Here is a 13,186-nt window from a genome sequence, read left to right on the forward strand (position 1 = left end):
GGAATTGTTTGCTCAGTTCAACCTGTGGTAATTCTTTTATTTTTTTCAAATACATCTTAACAATTACATACTAATGCAAAATTTCTAATAATTTCTTTATCCTTTCTAGAATTTCAGAAATGCATGCACTAAGGAATTTTTTCCCCATTAAATATTTTGTATTTGGGATTCTTGTTCTTTTAATTTGAAACAAGAGGCCAAAATATCCCTCTCCAAATTGAGTCTGGGGTGAGATTTTTTTTATTATAAACAAAATAAAAACTCTTTGCAATGTGATTATGTTCATATGACATCAAAACCTAGTAATGGAGAGTGTGTATCAGGTAGTCCAAGAGAGGGAGAGCCATTGCAGTTCCACACATGCCAGGTCCTTCAAGGACTACACACTCATATACATATGATACTCACATGCTCAGATACTTGTGTACAGTACACAGACATATATAAACATATGCACATACCTGGCCACATTGATGGAGTCAGAGACAAAAATGCACCACTCACACAAACTGCACCAATGGCCTTGTACTGCTGCCTTTTCTGGTTCATCAGAATGAAGGTCAATTGATGGGAAACATATCTGTATGCTTAAAGAAAATACAGATTGCTCCAGCGACTGAAACCTTCTAGAGAAGTTTCTAGAGAACTGTAGAAATGGTCCTGGATCCCCTTATCCTTCTATTTCCCATACTTGTTCCTCCCCAAAACATCTCAATCTCTTGCTTTCTCCCCTAACCAAATCTAACTAAATTTTAAATAATCCCCAAATGCTCTTCCTTTATCATGGTTTATTGTTTATCTACAGCAGGCAGATGAGGCTGACACAGCTGCTCACTCACCATGCCACCCTCTTCCTTCACTCCTTCTGATGCATGAGAATCAGAATGGTACATGAGAAAGCTTAGGGATATAAGTAAAGACAATTTAGTAGGAAAAGCAAGATCTGTGTGTGCAAAAAAAGCAAACCAAGAAATCATTACTTTTCTACCTGGATAAGGTAGCTTCATTCTGTCATTTAGGTAAAGAGTATAAAAACAAAAATGAAAACAAATATAACTCCTGGTCCTGCAGAAACATATACAAGTACTAAACTTCTTAACAATATTCACTCTGAACAAGCAGAATGCTGAATGAGCAGAATGCTAAACACTACCTACAAATACAGGTAGTAATCCTATACTTGCCTCTAGCAATTCAAGAAAGAAGTTGGGTGCTTTGTTTTGTTTTGTTTTGTTATAAAGGTTGACTACATAAAATGTATGACTAAAGATTATCTTTATTTTAAGGAATAATCTTTAATTTCTTTGTCTGTAGACAAGGAATTAAAGATTATTATTATAAGGCTCCTGATCACAATTGTTTCAAAGAACAGTTCTTACAGATCACTCCTCTCAGAGACGTAAATTTTTTCTTTGGCAGGTGTTGAGATCTGCCTTTTCCCATGTGAGGAGGTTCTATTAAAAACCCTCAAGTGTTTATCCTTTAAAAATGAAGACATGAATTAAGGTTACGAATATTGTAGCATTTTAAGGTAATACATGGTCAGAGTCACTTAGCTAACAGTTTAATTTTATTCTACTTTTACATTTGCTTATCCTCTTGATTTTGCAGGGTGAAAATCTCAGGAAATGTGTTTGGAAATGTTGAAGGATGTGCACAATTTGAAGAGAATGGAACATGAAAGTACATTTGAGACTGGAGTTCAACTGTCACCTTCAAGACTAGACCACTGAGGCCATAGCTCCTACCTATCTGTGAAGACTGCTTCTCAGGAAATTCCGCAGGATACCTGACGCTGAAGTATCCCTCTTCCTTACACAAAATGCTAGTTGATAGTGACTGCAAGAACTAAGATTTGAAATTTGTATATATTCCCTTCAGAAGCACACAGCAGAAGCTGTGTCTTCTCATAGGGACATTCCCTCTGGAGTGTGAGTGTAGGCACAGCCACACAGCAGTGAGAGCCAGTATCACCAATGTCCAGTGCATCAGGATGAACAGATACACCCTCTGCAGCAACGGGGAAATCAATGTATAGAAACATGGTGCACAGGGAGACCTGCAAGAGAATTTTAAAAGCCATTTTTTTTGCTGTGAATTTAGGGAGTAAAAAACTAGAATATTAATCCTGTCATAAGTGAATCTTATCTATCACCAGAAGATAGTTTCTCTTTAAAGAACTGACAATCTCGTGATAGGCAAGGAAATAATAGGGGTTTATGACAGAAGCATGAGGCAACAGGGACACAACAGTGACCAGTCTGACAAGGAGTGGCCAAGCCTCTGTCTCTACCCATCTTCTATCAGGTGTTTGCAGCTACCACAAACAAAAAATGCATTAAGAAGGGATTTGAAGGGAGTCACAGAGAACTACTTTGGTTTTTATGAAAAAATCATGCAAGTGCAAGGAAAGTGTGTGTATTTCTGCAGAAGTTAGGGTAACAGCACACTGGTGTGTTTTTTTTTTTTTTTAATGAAAAGGGTAACTCCCTTCCAATCACCTTATTCAAACCGGGTACAGGTAGTGTCCTGGGGTAATTTTATGGTGCTTGCATCCCCATTCATCTGTTTAGCCCAGAAATAAGTTTCACACCTATAAGACTGCTTCTGAGAGCAAAGAGGAGGAGAGAAGGATGGAGTTTGTTACCAGAATCACTAATTGCTACCCTGCATCCTTTTCTCAGACTGTGTTGTCTGCAGACAGACAGACAGTGGGACAGAGCTCTCATCTGCTTTTTAGTTAGTTTTTAGCTAGCTGAAGCAGAGAAGTTCCCTAGACTGTGGTTTCTCTCTTTTCTTAAAACTGTTTAAAACTGTTCAGGACTGAACATCAGAATGGCATCAGAATGGCAGCTCGCACCTGTGGCCCATTGGGCCAGGTCTGGGCTGTGGGATTTCCAGCACCAGAGGGACTGATAACAGATTGAGTGAGCTGAGCTGCAGCCCATGAAAAGGTCTTTCTGAGTTTGTCATCTCTTTGGAGCAGCAAGAGGTTTTATTGTTTAATATTGTTCATTCTTTGTGCTTAGCCTGCTCTACATTGCAATGCCTACTTTCTCCACTTTTCTCCAAAGAAATATTTTCCCAAACCAACTGGGGAAAGAGTCACATAAATCTACTTTCTAGAATAGCCCCTTTAAAGGTTTTTTCCAAATTTGCCCTAAACCAAGACATCCAGTTTTCATCACAGGCCTCCAGTTGGGTAATAATTGGCATTGACTCCATGATTGCAGAAGGCTGATCAGTTGCTTTATTATATCATCCTATACTATATTATTCTCTATTTATTAAGAAACTTAGTAACCCTTCTAGCCAGTCTGATACAGCTTTGACCAATCAATCCAAACACCATCCAGTGGCCAATTAAGAAATCACTCTTCGATAAATATCCATGACACATTCCACATGGAATGTGTTGCACCACAACAGCAACAAATAGAGATAAGAATTGTTTCTCATCCTTTCTCTGATCCTCTCACAGCCTTCCCCAGGAAAATGACTAGGAAAGTCTGTGCCTGCTCTCTGTGGCCAGAGAGTTGTTGCCACTGGTAGTTTCACAGGTAGTTACTATAGATTATTTAAACCCACATGAAGAATTGTTTCAGACCAGCTTGGTCCTGTGATGGTCAAAGAATATTCTGAGTTGGAAGGTGCCAACAAGGATCATTGAGTCCAGATCTTAAATGAATGGCCCATACAGGGTTTGAACCTTGCTGTTATTAACACCCTGTTCTAACCCTCTGAGCTAATCTGAATTTGTCACTACATGTTGAGATAAGTTGACCTTGCTTGCTTTAATGCTTTCTGCTCTTCACCATTTAAATAATGCATTGCAAATTAGATCCAAGTTTTTCAGCTTACTTTAATTTTTCAATTTTGTGTCTCTTCCTTCATTCTTCCCATGTGTGCCCTGTTAAGGGCCCCTCTAACTCCCAAGGACTGTGGCTACTGAATGATTTGTTGACTTTCTCCTGTACAGAGCAGATGGGACTGCTGCTGTATTTCATTTCACACTAGGAAAGCTGTGAGGGGCCCTAAGTCTTGCAGCCAGAAGGAACAGTAAGTCATGGGGCCAGCAAGAGGGCAGGGGCCACAAGGCTGGTTTCAAATTAGGTGCATAATGAGACCTTTGTACTGGGAGAGTGGGGGAGTAGGACATATAAATCCTGCAGAAGTCAGGCAGCTGATTGCAGGCAGTCCTAATTGGAAGATGTGGAAGATGAAGAAAAAGTACTGAACCTACATGTTTGAGTAAAAAAATTTTATCAGTCTTAGAATGATAACAATGTTTTAAAGGCTTTGTGAAGTGTCTTCTCTTGAATTACTCTGTGATGGAACTCCATTAGAGACTTGCTACACTGATAATTCCACATGGCATCTTTCAGAACACTCACAGGTGTTTGCATTATTAATGCCTTCTTGCTATGAATAAAAGAGCTGACCTGGTTAAAGGCCTGCACACTGTATGCACATTAATGTGTGTGTGGTAGCCACACCTCTGACTGCAACATCAACATGGTGCAAGAGGGAGTCTCTGTTAGTGATTTACAATGCAGTCCCACTTGTGTGAGGTCAGAAGACCACCGAATGTATGAAGTGTATGAAGTGACTCCTCAACACAAGGTAAAGAAGAGCTGTCCAGATTTTGTTCTCACATTCTCAGTGTTTTTACAGGAGAAATCTTTCTATTTGGTTCATTTAGAGAACCTTTGGTTGACCTATAAATGCCCATTCTGTACTTGGGGAATAAGAAGCTTTCATCAAGAAATGCAAGATGCAGACAAAAGTTTATCAAATAAATCAAAAGTGCTCCAAAAATTTCACGTCCTGGTAAAACTTGTTATAATCACTCAAAAATGTTCTTATACCAGAATATTGAGTCTTTGAGAGAATAGGGGCTAGGCAAAATAAGGTCAGACTGTGAAAGCAAATCTCCTACAGTACTTAGAGAGAAAAGGGATATTTCATACTATGAGACTGGTAATTGAAAAGAAGTGTTAACTGAGGAACAGTTATTTCTATTGCATGTGTTGGATAATGAAACTTCCAAAGAGACATAAAAATCCTTTCATATATGAAATAAGCTGACCAGAAAGTGAGATGTTTCTAGCTTTACTAAAGGAATGTAAGAAGAGAGAGACAAACTTTGCAGTGTGATAGTGATTGTATTGAGTTTGTGTGGCAAGGATTTGGCAGCAGGATGTTGCTACTTTGAGAAGCTAACAAAAGCTTCCCTCACGTCCAGCTGAGGCAGCTCTAGTTGGCTCCAAGATGCATCCACTAATGGCCAAAGCTGAGCTGAACATCAGTGGTGTTTAGTTGTTATCACAGTACCTCTGTGATAATGCATTTAAGAAAGAGTAACAGCACCTATGAGAGAGGAGTGAGAAAATGTCAGAGGCTCTGCAGACACTGAGGACGATGAAGAAGCAGGGGGAGGAGATGCTTCATGAGCTGGAGCTGAGATTCATTCCCCTGTGATGAAGACAATAGTGAGGCAGCCCATGGAGGTCCCAGGCACAGCTCATGTAGACTAGCAGCCTGCAGAGGAGCCTAGAACAGAACATGCTGAAGCAGTTTGTGAAGAACCACAGTTCATGGGAAGGACTGACAGTCGAGAAATTTGTGGAAGGCTGCGGATGCCAGCCTGGTCAGGGAGAGACAAATGGTAATTTTTTCTCACAGTGGCTTGTGAGAATTTTTAGGGAGTTGTAGGAATGTGATAACTTGTTGGTGTAAATCTGCAGGTGGTGTTTTTCCACCTTGCTTTTCTGTTCCTCTCAAGAACGGTGTGTGAGAAAGATGTTTTTATTAATTAACCAATCAAATAGAATGTGTTGTGTTGGTCTATTTAAGCCAAAGTTTCCCTTCCATTAAAGCCTTCTTTCCTTCCTTTTTACACTGCATCCTCATCTTTTCTTGTGTCATTCTTGGCGCAAGGGTGACAGAGGACTGTTCTCCCAAGTGTGGGACTCCACACTGGAGCAAAGGAAGGAGGAAGGAGCAGCAGAGACAATGCATGATAGATAGACTGACTACAACTCCCATTCCACACTCCTCTGTGAGTCTCTAGGAGAGAGGGTAGAGAAATTGGGAGTGAAGTTGAGCTTCGGAAGAAGGGAGGGGAAGGGGAAAGGTGTTTTTAAGATTTCTTCTTATTTCCTGTTATTCACCTCTGATTTGCTTGGCAATCAACTAAATACCACAATTTGAGCCTGTTAGTCCTTTAACAGTGATTGGTGAGTGATCCCTCCCTGTCCTTATCTCAACCCACGAGTCTTTCATTATATTCTCTTTTCCCTGAACAGATAAGAAGGAGTCGTAGAGTGGCTTGGTGAGAATATGACAGCAGCCAAAATCAATCCACCACAGTGGAACTCACAGACTTTTGCTAATAAATCACATGGATGTAAATATATCACCAATAAAGATGAGGAGGTAACATCACTCCTTCTGAAATGAACACATCTGTGCAGAGGATACCAAGGCTGCATTTGTTCTTGCTATGGAGGGTGGTGGGTGAGGTTAAGGAAGAGAAAGGAGGGTAGCTGGACCTGACATAGCTGCTTGATGTGCTCCCAAAGAACTTGTTAGTAGAAGGAAGTATCAGATGCATGCTTCTTTCTTTAAATCTTTCTTTCCAGAAATTTTTTTAATAACCCTAGGATTTCCATTTATTGAGGATGAAAGGAATGAAATACAAGTAGTTAGTAGCTATGATTTTACCTGCTTGGTATGTTTATGTTGTTATGCTTAGGTCTGTTATGTAAATCTTGCCAAGAGCAGGGTTGTCCTTCTCCTACATGGGTTAGGCACTCTTGAGTCATTAGCAATAAATGACTTGGCTGCAAATCCTGCTAGCCCTGCTTGTGCCCTTTGGCAGGAGTACAGACACCAGAGCCACCCAGCAATATCTGCCACATTTCTTGCCTCACCCAGTATTTTGCATGCTGAACTCTTGATTTTCTCTATTGAGAAGTCTCATTATCATTAGCTGTTATGTCTATTAATTAATATAATTCTATGACCTTTTTTTGTTTGGTTTTTTGTTTTGTTTGTTTGTTTGTGGACTTTTTTTTTTTTGGGGGGGGGGGGAATGTTTGCTTGTTTATTTGGATTGGTTTTAGTTTTGGTTTTTGTGAGGGTAGTGAGACACTGGACCAGACTCCCCAGGCAGTTATTGATGCCTCATTTTCAAAACACTCAAGGTCAAGGCAAACAGTTCTGGTCAATCTGGTCTAGTGGAAGATGTCCCTGCTCAAAGCAGAGGCAGTTGAATTAGATGATCCTTAAAGCTCTTTTCCAATCCAAAAAAAATCTGTGTTTCCAGGCAGCTGTATCACTTGAATGAATGTTTGTAATACAAGTCACAGGAATTTTACCAAATGCATGTTCAGATGCATGTCTTGTAGCTATATTGGCATGCTTGTATTGAGCATGCTGCACAGTGTGCTTGTCATTTAGCATACATTCATGATTATGGCAAAATTAGAACCTGTTACCTTTTCTTGTAGTTGCTTTTACTGGAAAAACCTTAAATCTGGAAGTCTCCCTAGACAAGCTGCAGGTATCTTAGTCACTAGAGATTTAAGAAAAATTAGCCTAGAAAAACATCTGACGGTGAGATGTGACATACAATTTACTGGAGTTTCTTCCAGTCTGACATTTCTTGGAAGGTATCAATTGTACTAAGATACCGGAGACAGAAGATGTAAAAATGCAGGGTAAGATGTCAGACTTTCCATGTCTACATTTTCTCTTTAATAAAAAGGTTTGACAAACTGTTTAGCTGTGGGAGCATAACCTTCTTCTATATACTACCATGAATGTCATGGTGTATGGTCTTCCAGGTAAAAATTACCATGGGAATCCAAAATATTGAAAGAGATCCAAAGTCTCCTTGTGGCAGATGGGAATGCATGTGTGTGTGTGTGTGTGATCTACAGCACATATATTCAGAGGATCATCCTAGCACCACATCCTGTAATCTATAAGGTCGCCCACTGCACTTAATGTTATTGGTGTGGGTACTTGTACTAGTAAGGTTGAACATGCTTCTAAAAATGTACAACATAAATGTGACAGAAGAGAATACACAAACCCATAGTGAGATTAATATGATTATGAGAAAAAGCACTAGTCTTAAACAAGAATCTTTTGTTAAGATCTCTGTAACTCTCACAACAGTAGAAAATAAATTAGTGGGGTTTTCATGGAGATTCTTACAGTTATAGGAGGTGGTATGATAGCAATATTAATAGTTTAAAAGCAAATTGACATGCAAATATGTTTCTAAGCAATATTAGAGATGACCTGAAAAGACAGCAATTTATTGGAGGATTTCTGCATGAATTAATTTTTTGCCTTTTATTTCCTCTCCTAAAAGATTTTATGAAAGGGTTTTAATAGCATGTCCATATCCCAAACAAATGAGAAGGTAAATATTTTTATTAAATTAAATTGTGTATGTCCAAGTCTCCTTATCTCCTTTAAAATGTCTAGTAAATGACCAAGGCCAAAAAGTTTTCAGCAAAAAAGGCCAAAAGTTCTTGATTCTTCCAGATGCTTCCACAAAACAGTTAGCAACAATGCAGGTAGAAAATTATCACCAATTTTTAGGTCCTTTCATTCATTTGTTGTGAAAGCAAAAAATACAGGAAGCAGAGGTACTTATTTTAGGAATTCCCTGCTAGGTTTAGTTTGTAATCTTACTCCTTTAAGATATCTTATTTTGCATACTATACATTGCAGAACAATTTTCACTACATAACACTGCACTAAAAAAGTTTTCCTTTGAAATGCAAGTGTAAAATATAATCAGTATTACTCTAACTAGGAGAAAAAATTAGGAGAGCATAAACATTGACCCTTTTATTCTAGCCAAGAGAACTTTGTCAAAGCTTGTCATAAATAGAGTTTTAAGATGACCGCTCATTTAAAAAAATTTTTGTTGATGCTTCTTCCCAGACCTGGTAATCTGTTGTAATCTGTTTCAGCAAAGTTACATTATTTTAGGGTGATGGGTTCACCATGTCTGGATGCAAAGTGCCCACCAAAACTGCTCTGTCTCTCCCCTTCTCATCTAGACACGGGAGAAAAAGTATAACAGAAAGGCTTCTGAGTCAACATAAGGGCAGGGAGAGATCACTCACCTGTTACTGCTATGGGCCAAACAGATTCAAGTTGTGGGAAATTAATTTAATTTATTACCAATCCTGTCAGAATAGGATAATGAGAAATAACCTCGAATCTTAGAAACACTTTGGCTACAACACATTCCTTCTTTCCAGACTCAGCTCCACTCCTGATTTTCTCTACCTCCTCCACCCAAGCAGCACAGGGTGACAGGGAATGGGGGTTGTGGCCAGTTCACCATATGCTGTCTCTACTGCTGTGTCCTCAGGGGAAGGACTCCTCACACTTTTCCCTGCTCCAGCATGGGGTCCCCATTAAGGAAAACACTCTTCCCTATTCTCCAATATAAGCTCTTCCCATGGAGCGCAGTCCTTCAGGAGCGTACTGCTCCAGGCTGTGTTGTCCCTAGGATCACAAGTCCTGGCAGAAAACTTGCTCCAGCATGGACTAATCTCTCCACAGGTCCACAGGTGTTGGCAGAAGTCCACAGGTTGTGGCAGAAGCTCCAACATGGGTTTCCCATGGGGTCACAGGCCTTCTCTGGGCATTCACCTGCTCCAGTGTGAGCGAGATCCACCACAGGCTTCAAGTGGATCTCATGTTCTACCATGGGCTGCAGGGGCACAGCCCCTGTAGGTCTTCACCACGGGTGGCAGTGAAACATCTTTTCTAGTGCTGTGGCACTTCCTCCACCTCCTTCTTCACAGTCTTCAGTGTCTGCAGAGCTGTTTCTCACAGAATCACAGAATATGCTGAGTTGGAAGGGGCACACAAGGACCGTGGAGTCCAACTCCTGGCTCTGCACAGGACCATCCCCAAGAGTTAACACCATGTCCTTGAGAGCATTGTCCAAATACTTCTTGAACTCTGTCAGTTTCGTGCTATGATCAATACACTGGGGAGTCTCTTCCAGTGACCAGCCAACCCTGGGTAAAGAACCTGTTTCTAATATCCAACATAAACCTCCCCTGACACAACTCCAGGCCATTCCCTTGGGTCCTGCCACTCTTCACCACAGAGAAGAAAGCTGTGCCTGCCCCTCCTCTTCCACTCATGAGGAAGTTGGTAACTACAATGAGGTCTCACTTCAGTCTCTTCTTCTCCAGGCTGAACAGACCAAGTGATGTCAGGCGTTACTTAGGTTTCCCCTAAAGGACCCTCACCATCTTAGTTGCCCTCCTTTGATGCCGTCTAATAGCTTTAGTCTTCTTCTCTCACGTTTTCACTCCTCTTTTGGGCTGGAGGTGTGCAGGTTGTTTTCTCCCTTCTGAAATATATGACCCCAGAGTTGCTACTGTAATCACTGATGGGCTGAGCATTGGCAAGTGGCAGGTCCAGCCTGGAGACATCTGGCATGGGCTCTGTCAGACACAGGGGAAGTTCCTGGCAGCTCACTCCTGCAGCCTCCCCATGACCAAAATCTTGCTACACCAACCCAATACATTTGGACATGCATATAACAACTACAATTACACTTAATACCTGTTCCTCTGGTCCCTGACATTACAGAGCTGTCTTTGGCAAATAACACTTGAAGAAGCCCTTGAAATTACTGCTGCCATTGGGCAGTGACCCCAGTTTGCACCCAGCCTTCTTTGTCCCATGGATATTATCACAGATTGTACCTACTACTTCTCATTCTCAGAACAAAGCATCATAGCTATAAAATGGGTACATTTTACAGAGTCAAGGACACGTGCTGTCCTCTCACAAACTCCTTCATTTGATTTTGGTGTTCTCCAGCTTCCTGACATACAGGTCTTCTTGGGGGTGGATACTCAAGTGCCGTAGCCAGCGGTGGTTAGTGCTGGGGACAGGGATTAATGTTTCTGTTTGGAAAACAGGCTTCTGCCAGTAACTGAGTTCAGTCAGCACCCCAATTGGTAACAGGAGGAGTGGTGAGGCCTCCGGCTGGTCCATGGTAACAGTTGTTGAAAATGGGGAGCAATCCTTACTGCCCGGGTCTGTGAGGTCACCTTTCTTGCAAAGGTGATATTTCACCCCTAGCTTTGCGGTGAGCTACCCAGCACTAGGAGACGATGCCCTTCTCCTTCCTCCTTGCTAGTCCCACAGATCTCTCAGGCTGCTCCGGGCTCTCCCTGCATGCCGGGGCCACATGCCAGGCGCCGCTAACTCAGCGGCGGTGAGCGACAGCGCGGTACCCGTGTGGGTGACCACGGCGCAGGTGGCGGGGCTGCGTGCCGAGCCGTGCCGAGCCCAGCCGTGCCGAGCCGAGCCGTGCCGAGCCGAGCCGTGCCGAGCCGAGCCCAGCCGTGCCACCGCACCCGCCGCGGCCGGGGGGGCGATGCGGGTCCCGCAGCCGTCATGGCGGGCGGCGCGGGGCGAGCGGCGGCGGCTCCGGGCGTATCAGCGGGAGTGCGTCAGCGGCGAGGGGCGGGGAGGCCGCCGGGGGAGATGATATCAGGCACCGGGCAGCAGGACTGGGCGAAGTCCGAGGTGAGAGGGGGTGTGCCGTGAGCGCGGTTAGGGAGCCCGCCCGCCTCCGCTTCTTTCTCCATTTATCCCCGCGCCGCCGCGGCAGGCTGCCCGGCCGGCTGAGGTGAGGTGCGGCGGGGTGTCGCGGGTACCCCGCATCTCCGCCGCCGGGCCCGGCCGGGCCGGGCGCGGGCAGCGCTCGGCGGCCGCCGGGGGCGCGGGGCGCGCAGCCCGGCCGGAGGCGAGTGGGCTGGGCCGGGCCGGGCTGGGCTGGGCCGGGCCGGCCGCCGCCCCGCGCCCCTCGCCCGCCGCGGGCGCCGGGTGTCCGCCCGCATCCCCGCCCGCATCCCCGCCGCATCCCCGCCGGGCAGCGCTCCCCGCCCCGCGGCCGTGCCCGACCCCGCCGCTGCCGTCGCGGAGCGGGCAGGGCCGCGCCGAGGGCGGCGGGGGGGGCGGCTCGGCCGGGCGGTGGGGCCGGCCCGGCTCCCCCGGCCTGCTCGACCCCCGAGCTTCCCCCGGCCTTGGAGGAGCTTGCGGCACCCCGAGTTCGGTGTGAGTTCTGGCCCAGGCCACTCCGTGTTGGCCAGGACCGGCCATCTTTTGTGGGGTCTTCTGTTGTAGCGTTCAAATTTGCGTGTTGTAGCCAAACGCACGTTAAGAGCCGTTTATACATCTCTACACCACTACGTATGTATAAAAACAGTAATTGCAATGCTACAGTTGCCATCTCCCACAAAGATGGCTGTGTGTGCGTGTGCAAATACATGTGGACACACGCAGTTGCACATGCACACGCACTCTCCTGTCTTCCTACATGTGACATGTCTTTTGCAATTTTATTTTGAGGTAGGATTGGTTCATTCCTCTTAAAACACAAGGAAGCATCTTGTCTAAGATATCCATTAGCATAGCACTGCTATCCTGCTTATGAGTGTTAAATGCAGCCTGAGAAAGTGGATTGCACTGAGAGCTAGAGCAAAAGATTTTACTAGCATTAATGGAAAACAAAATATATTAACTCACCAATTTAATACATGTATTACTGCTCTATTTGGAGGAAATGTTTAAAGAACTACCTTTCAGCTGTTCTGAGATGTGGAGTTTTCAGGTATTAATAATCAGAAATTTAGAAACTTAACCTTTGGTGTGGAGACACCATTAAGGTGATACTTGCGTTTTTGTGTATATGCATGCAGGAGGAGGGAACTCTTTTCTTGTTCTGCATAACTGCATTTACTCATTTTATGCATTGGGCTGCACCACTGGTCTTAACCTAGTATAGAGCCCACTAGTTTGTATGGGGAATAAGTATTGTGTCAGAGTAATCATTATATTAAAATGAGTACTTCCTCACTGGACGACCTATAAAAGATTGCTGCAGATTAGCATGATTGTGGTTTTCTTCCTCCATCAAAATCTATAGCAACTGAGAGCATCTTCTCTGTTTCCTCAACCACACTGGTACGTACCTTTCTTGTTTAATTGACGTCTGCTTGATTTACGTACCAAAAAAATTCTTGCTTTTTCTCTTGGTGGATAGTGATAAAAACATTTTATCACCTGTTTCATAGTGGAAAGATGTTAGGGCAGAGAGTGGTTTAAAAATTAATGTTCA

At 43.6% G+C, this 13,186-nt stretch overlaps 1 protein-coding gene across 5 annotated transcripts in view; it reads left to right on the forward strand.

The window, feature by feature from the left end:
- Window positions 1-11,451: 11,451 nt before the first annotated feature.
- The window catches only part of FAM169A (family with sequence similarity 169 member A), a 37,363-nt gene continuing 35,628 nt past the window's right edge, over window positions 11,452-13,186 (forward strand). For 2 of the 5 annotated variants that reach the window (XM_021531809.3, XM_021531812.3), the window contains exon 1: window positions 11,454-11,592. In XM_021531809.3, coding sequence (XP_021387484.2) covers window positions 11,461-11,592 — 132 coding nt within the window. In that variant the 5' untranslated portion in view covers window positions 11,454-11,460. Of the gene's footprint in view, window positions 11,696-13,186 lie in introns of all 5 variants that reach the window. The other 3 variants (XM_021531810.3, XM_021531811.3, XM_077790143.1) reach the window with 3 other exon arrangements.

Source organism: Lonchura striata, chromosome Z (assembly GCF_046129695.1).
Source record: "Lonchura striata isolate bLonStr1 chromosome Z, bLonStr1.mat, whole genome shotgun sequence".
NCBI classification, from domain to species: Eukaryota; Metazoa; Chordata; class Aves; order Passeriformes; family Estrildidae; genus Lonchura; species Lonchura striata.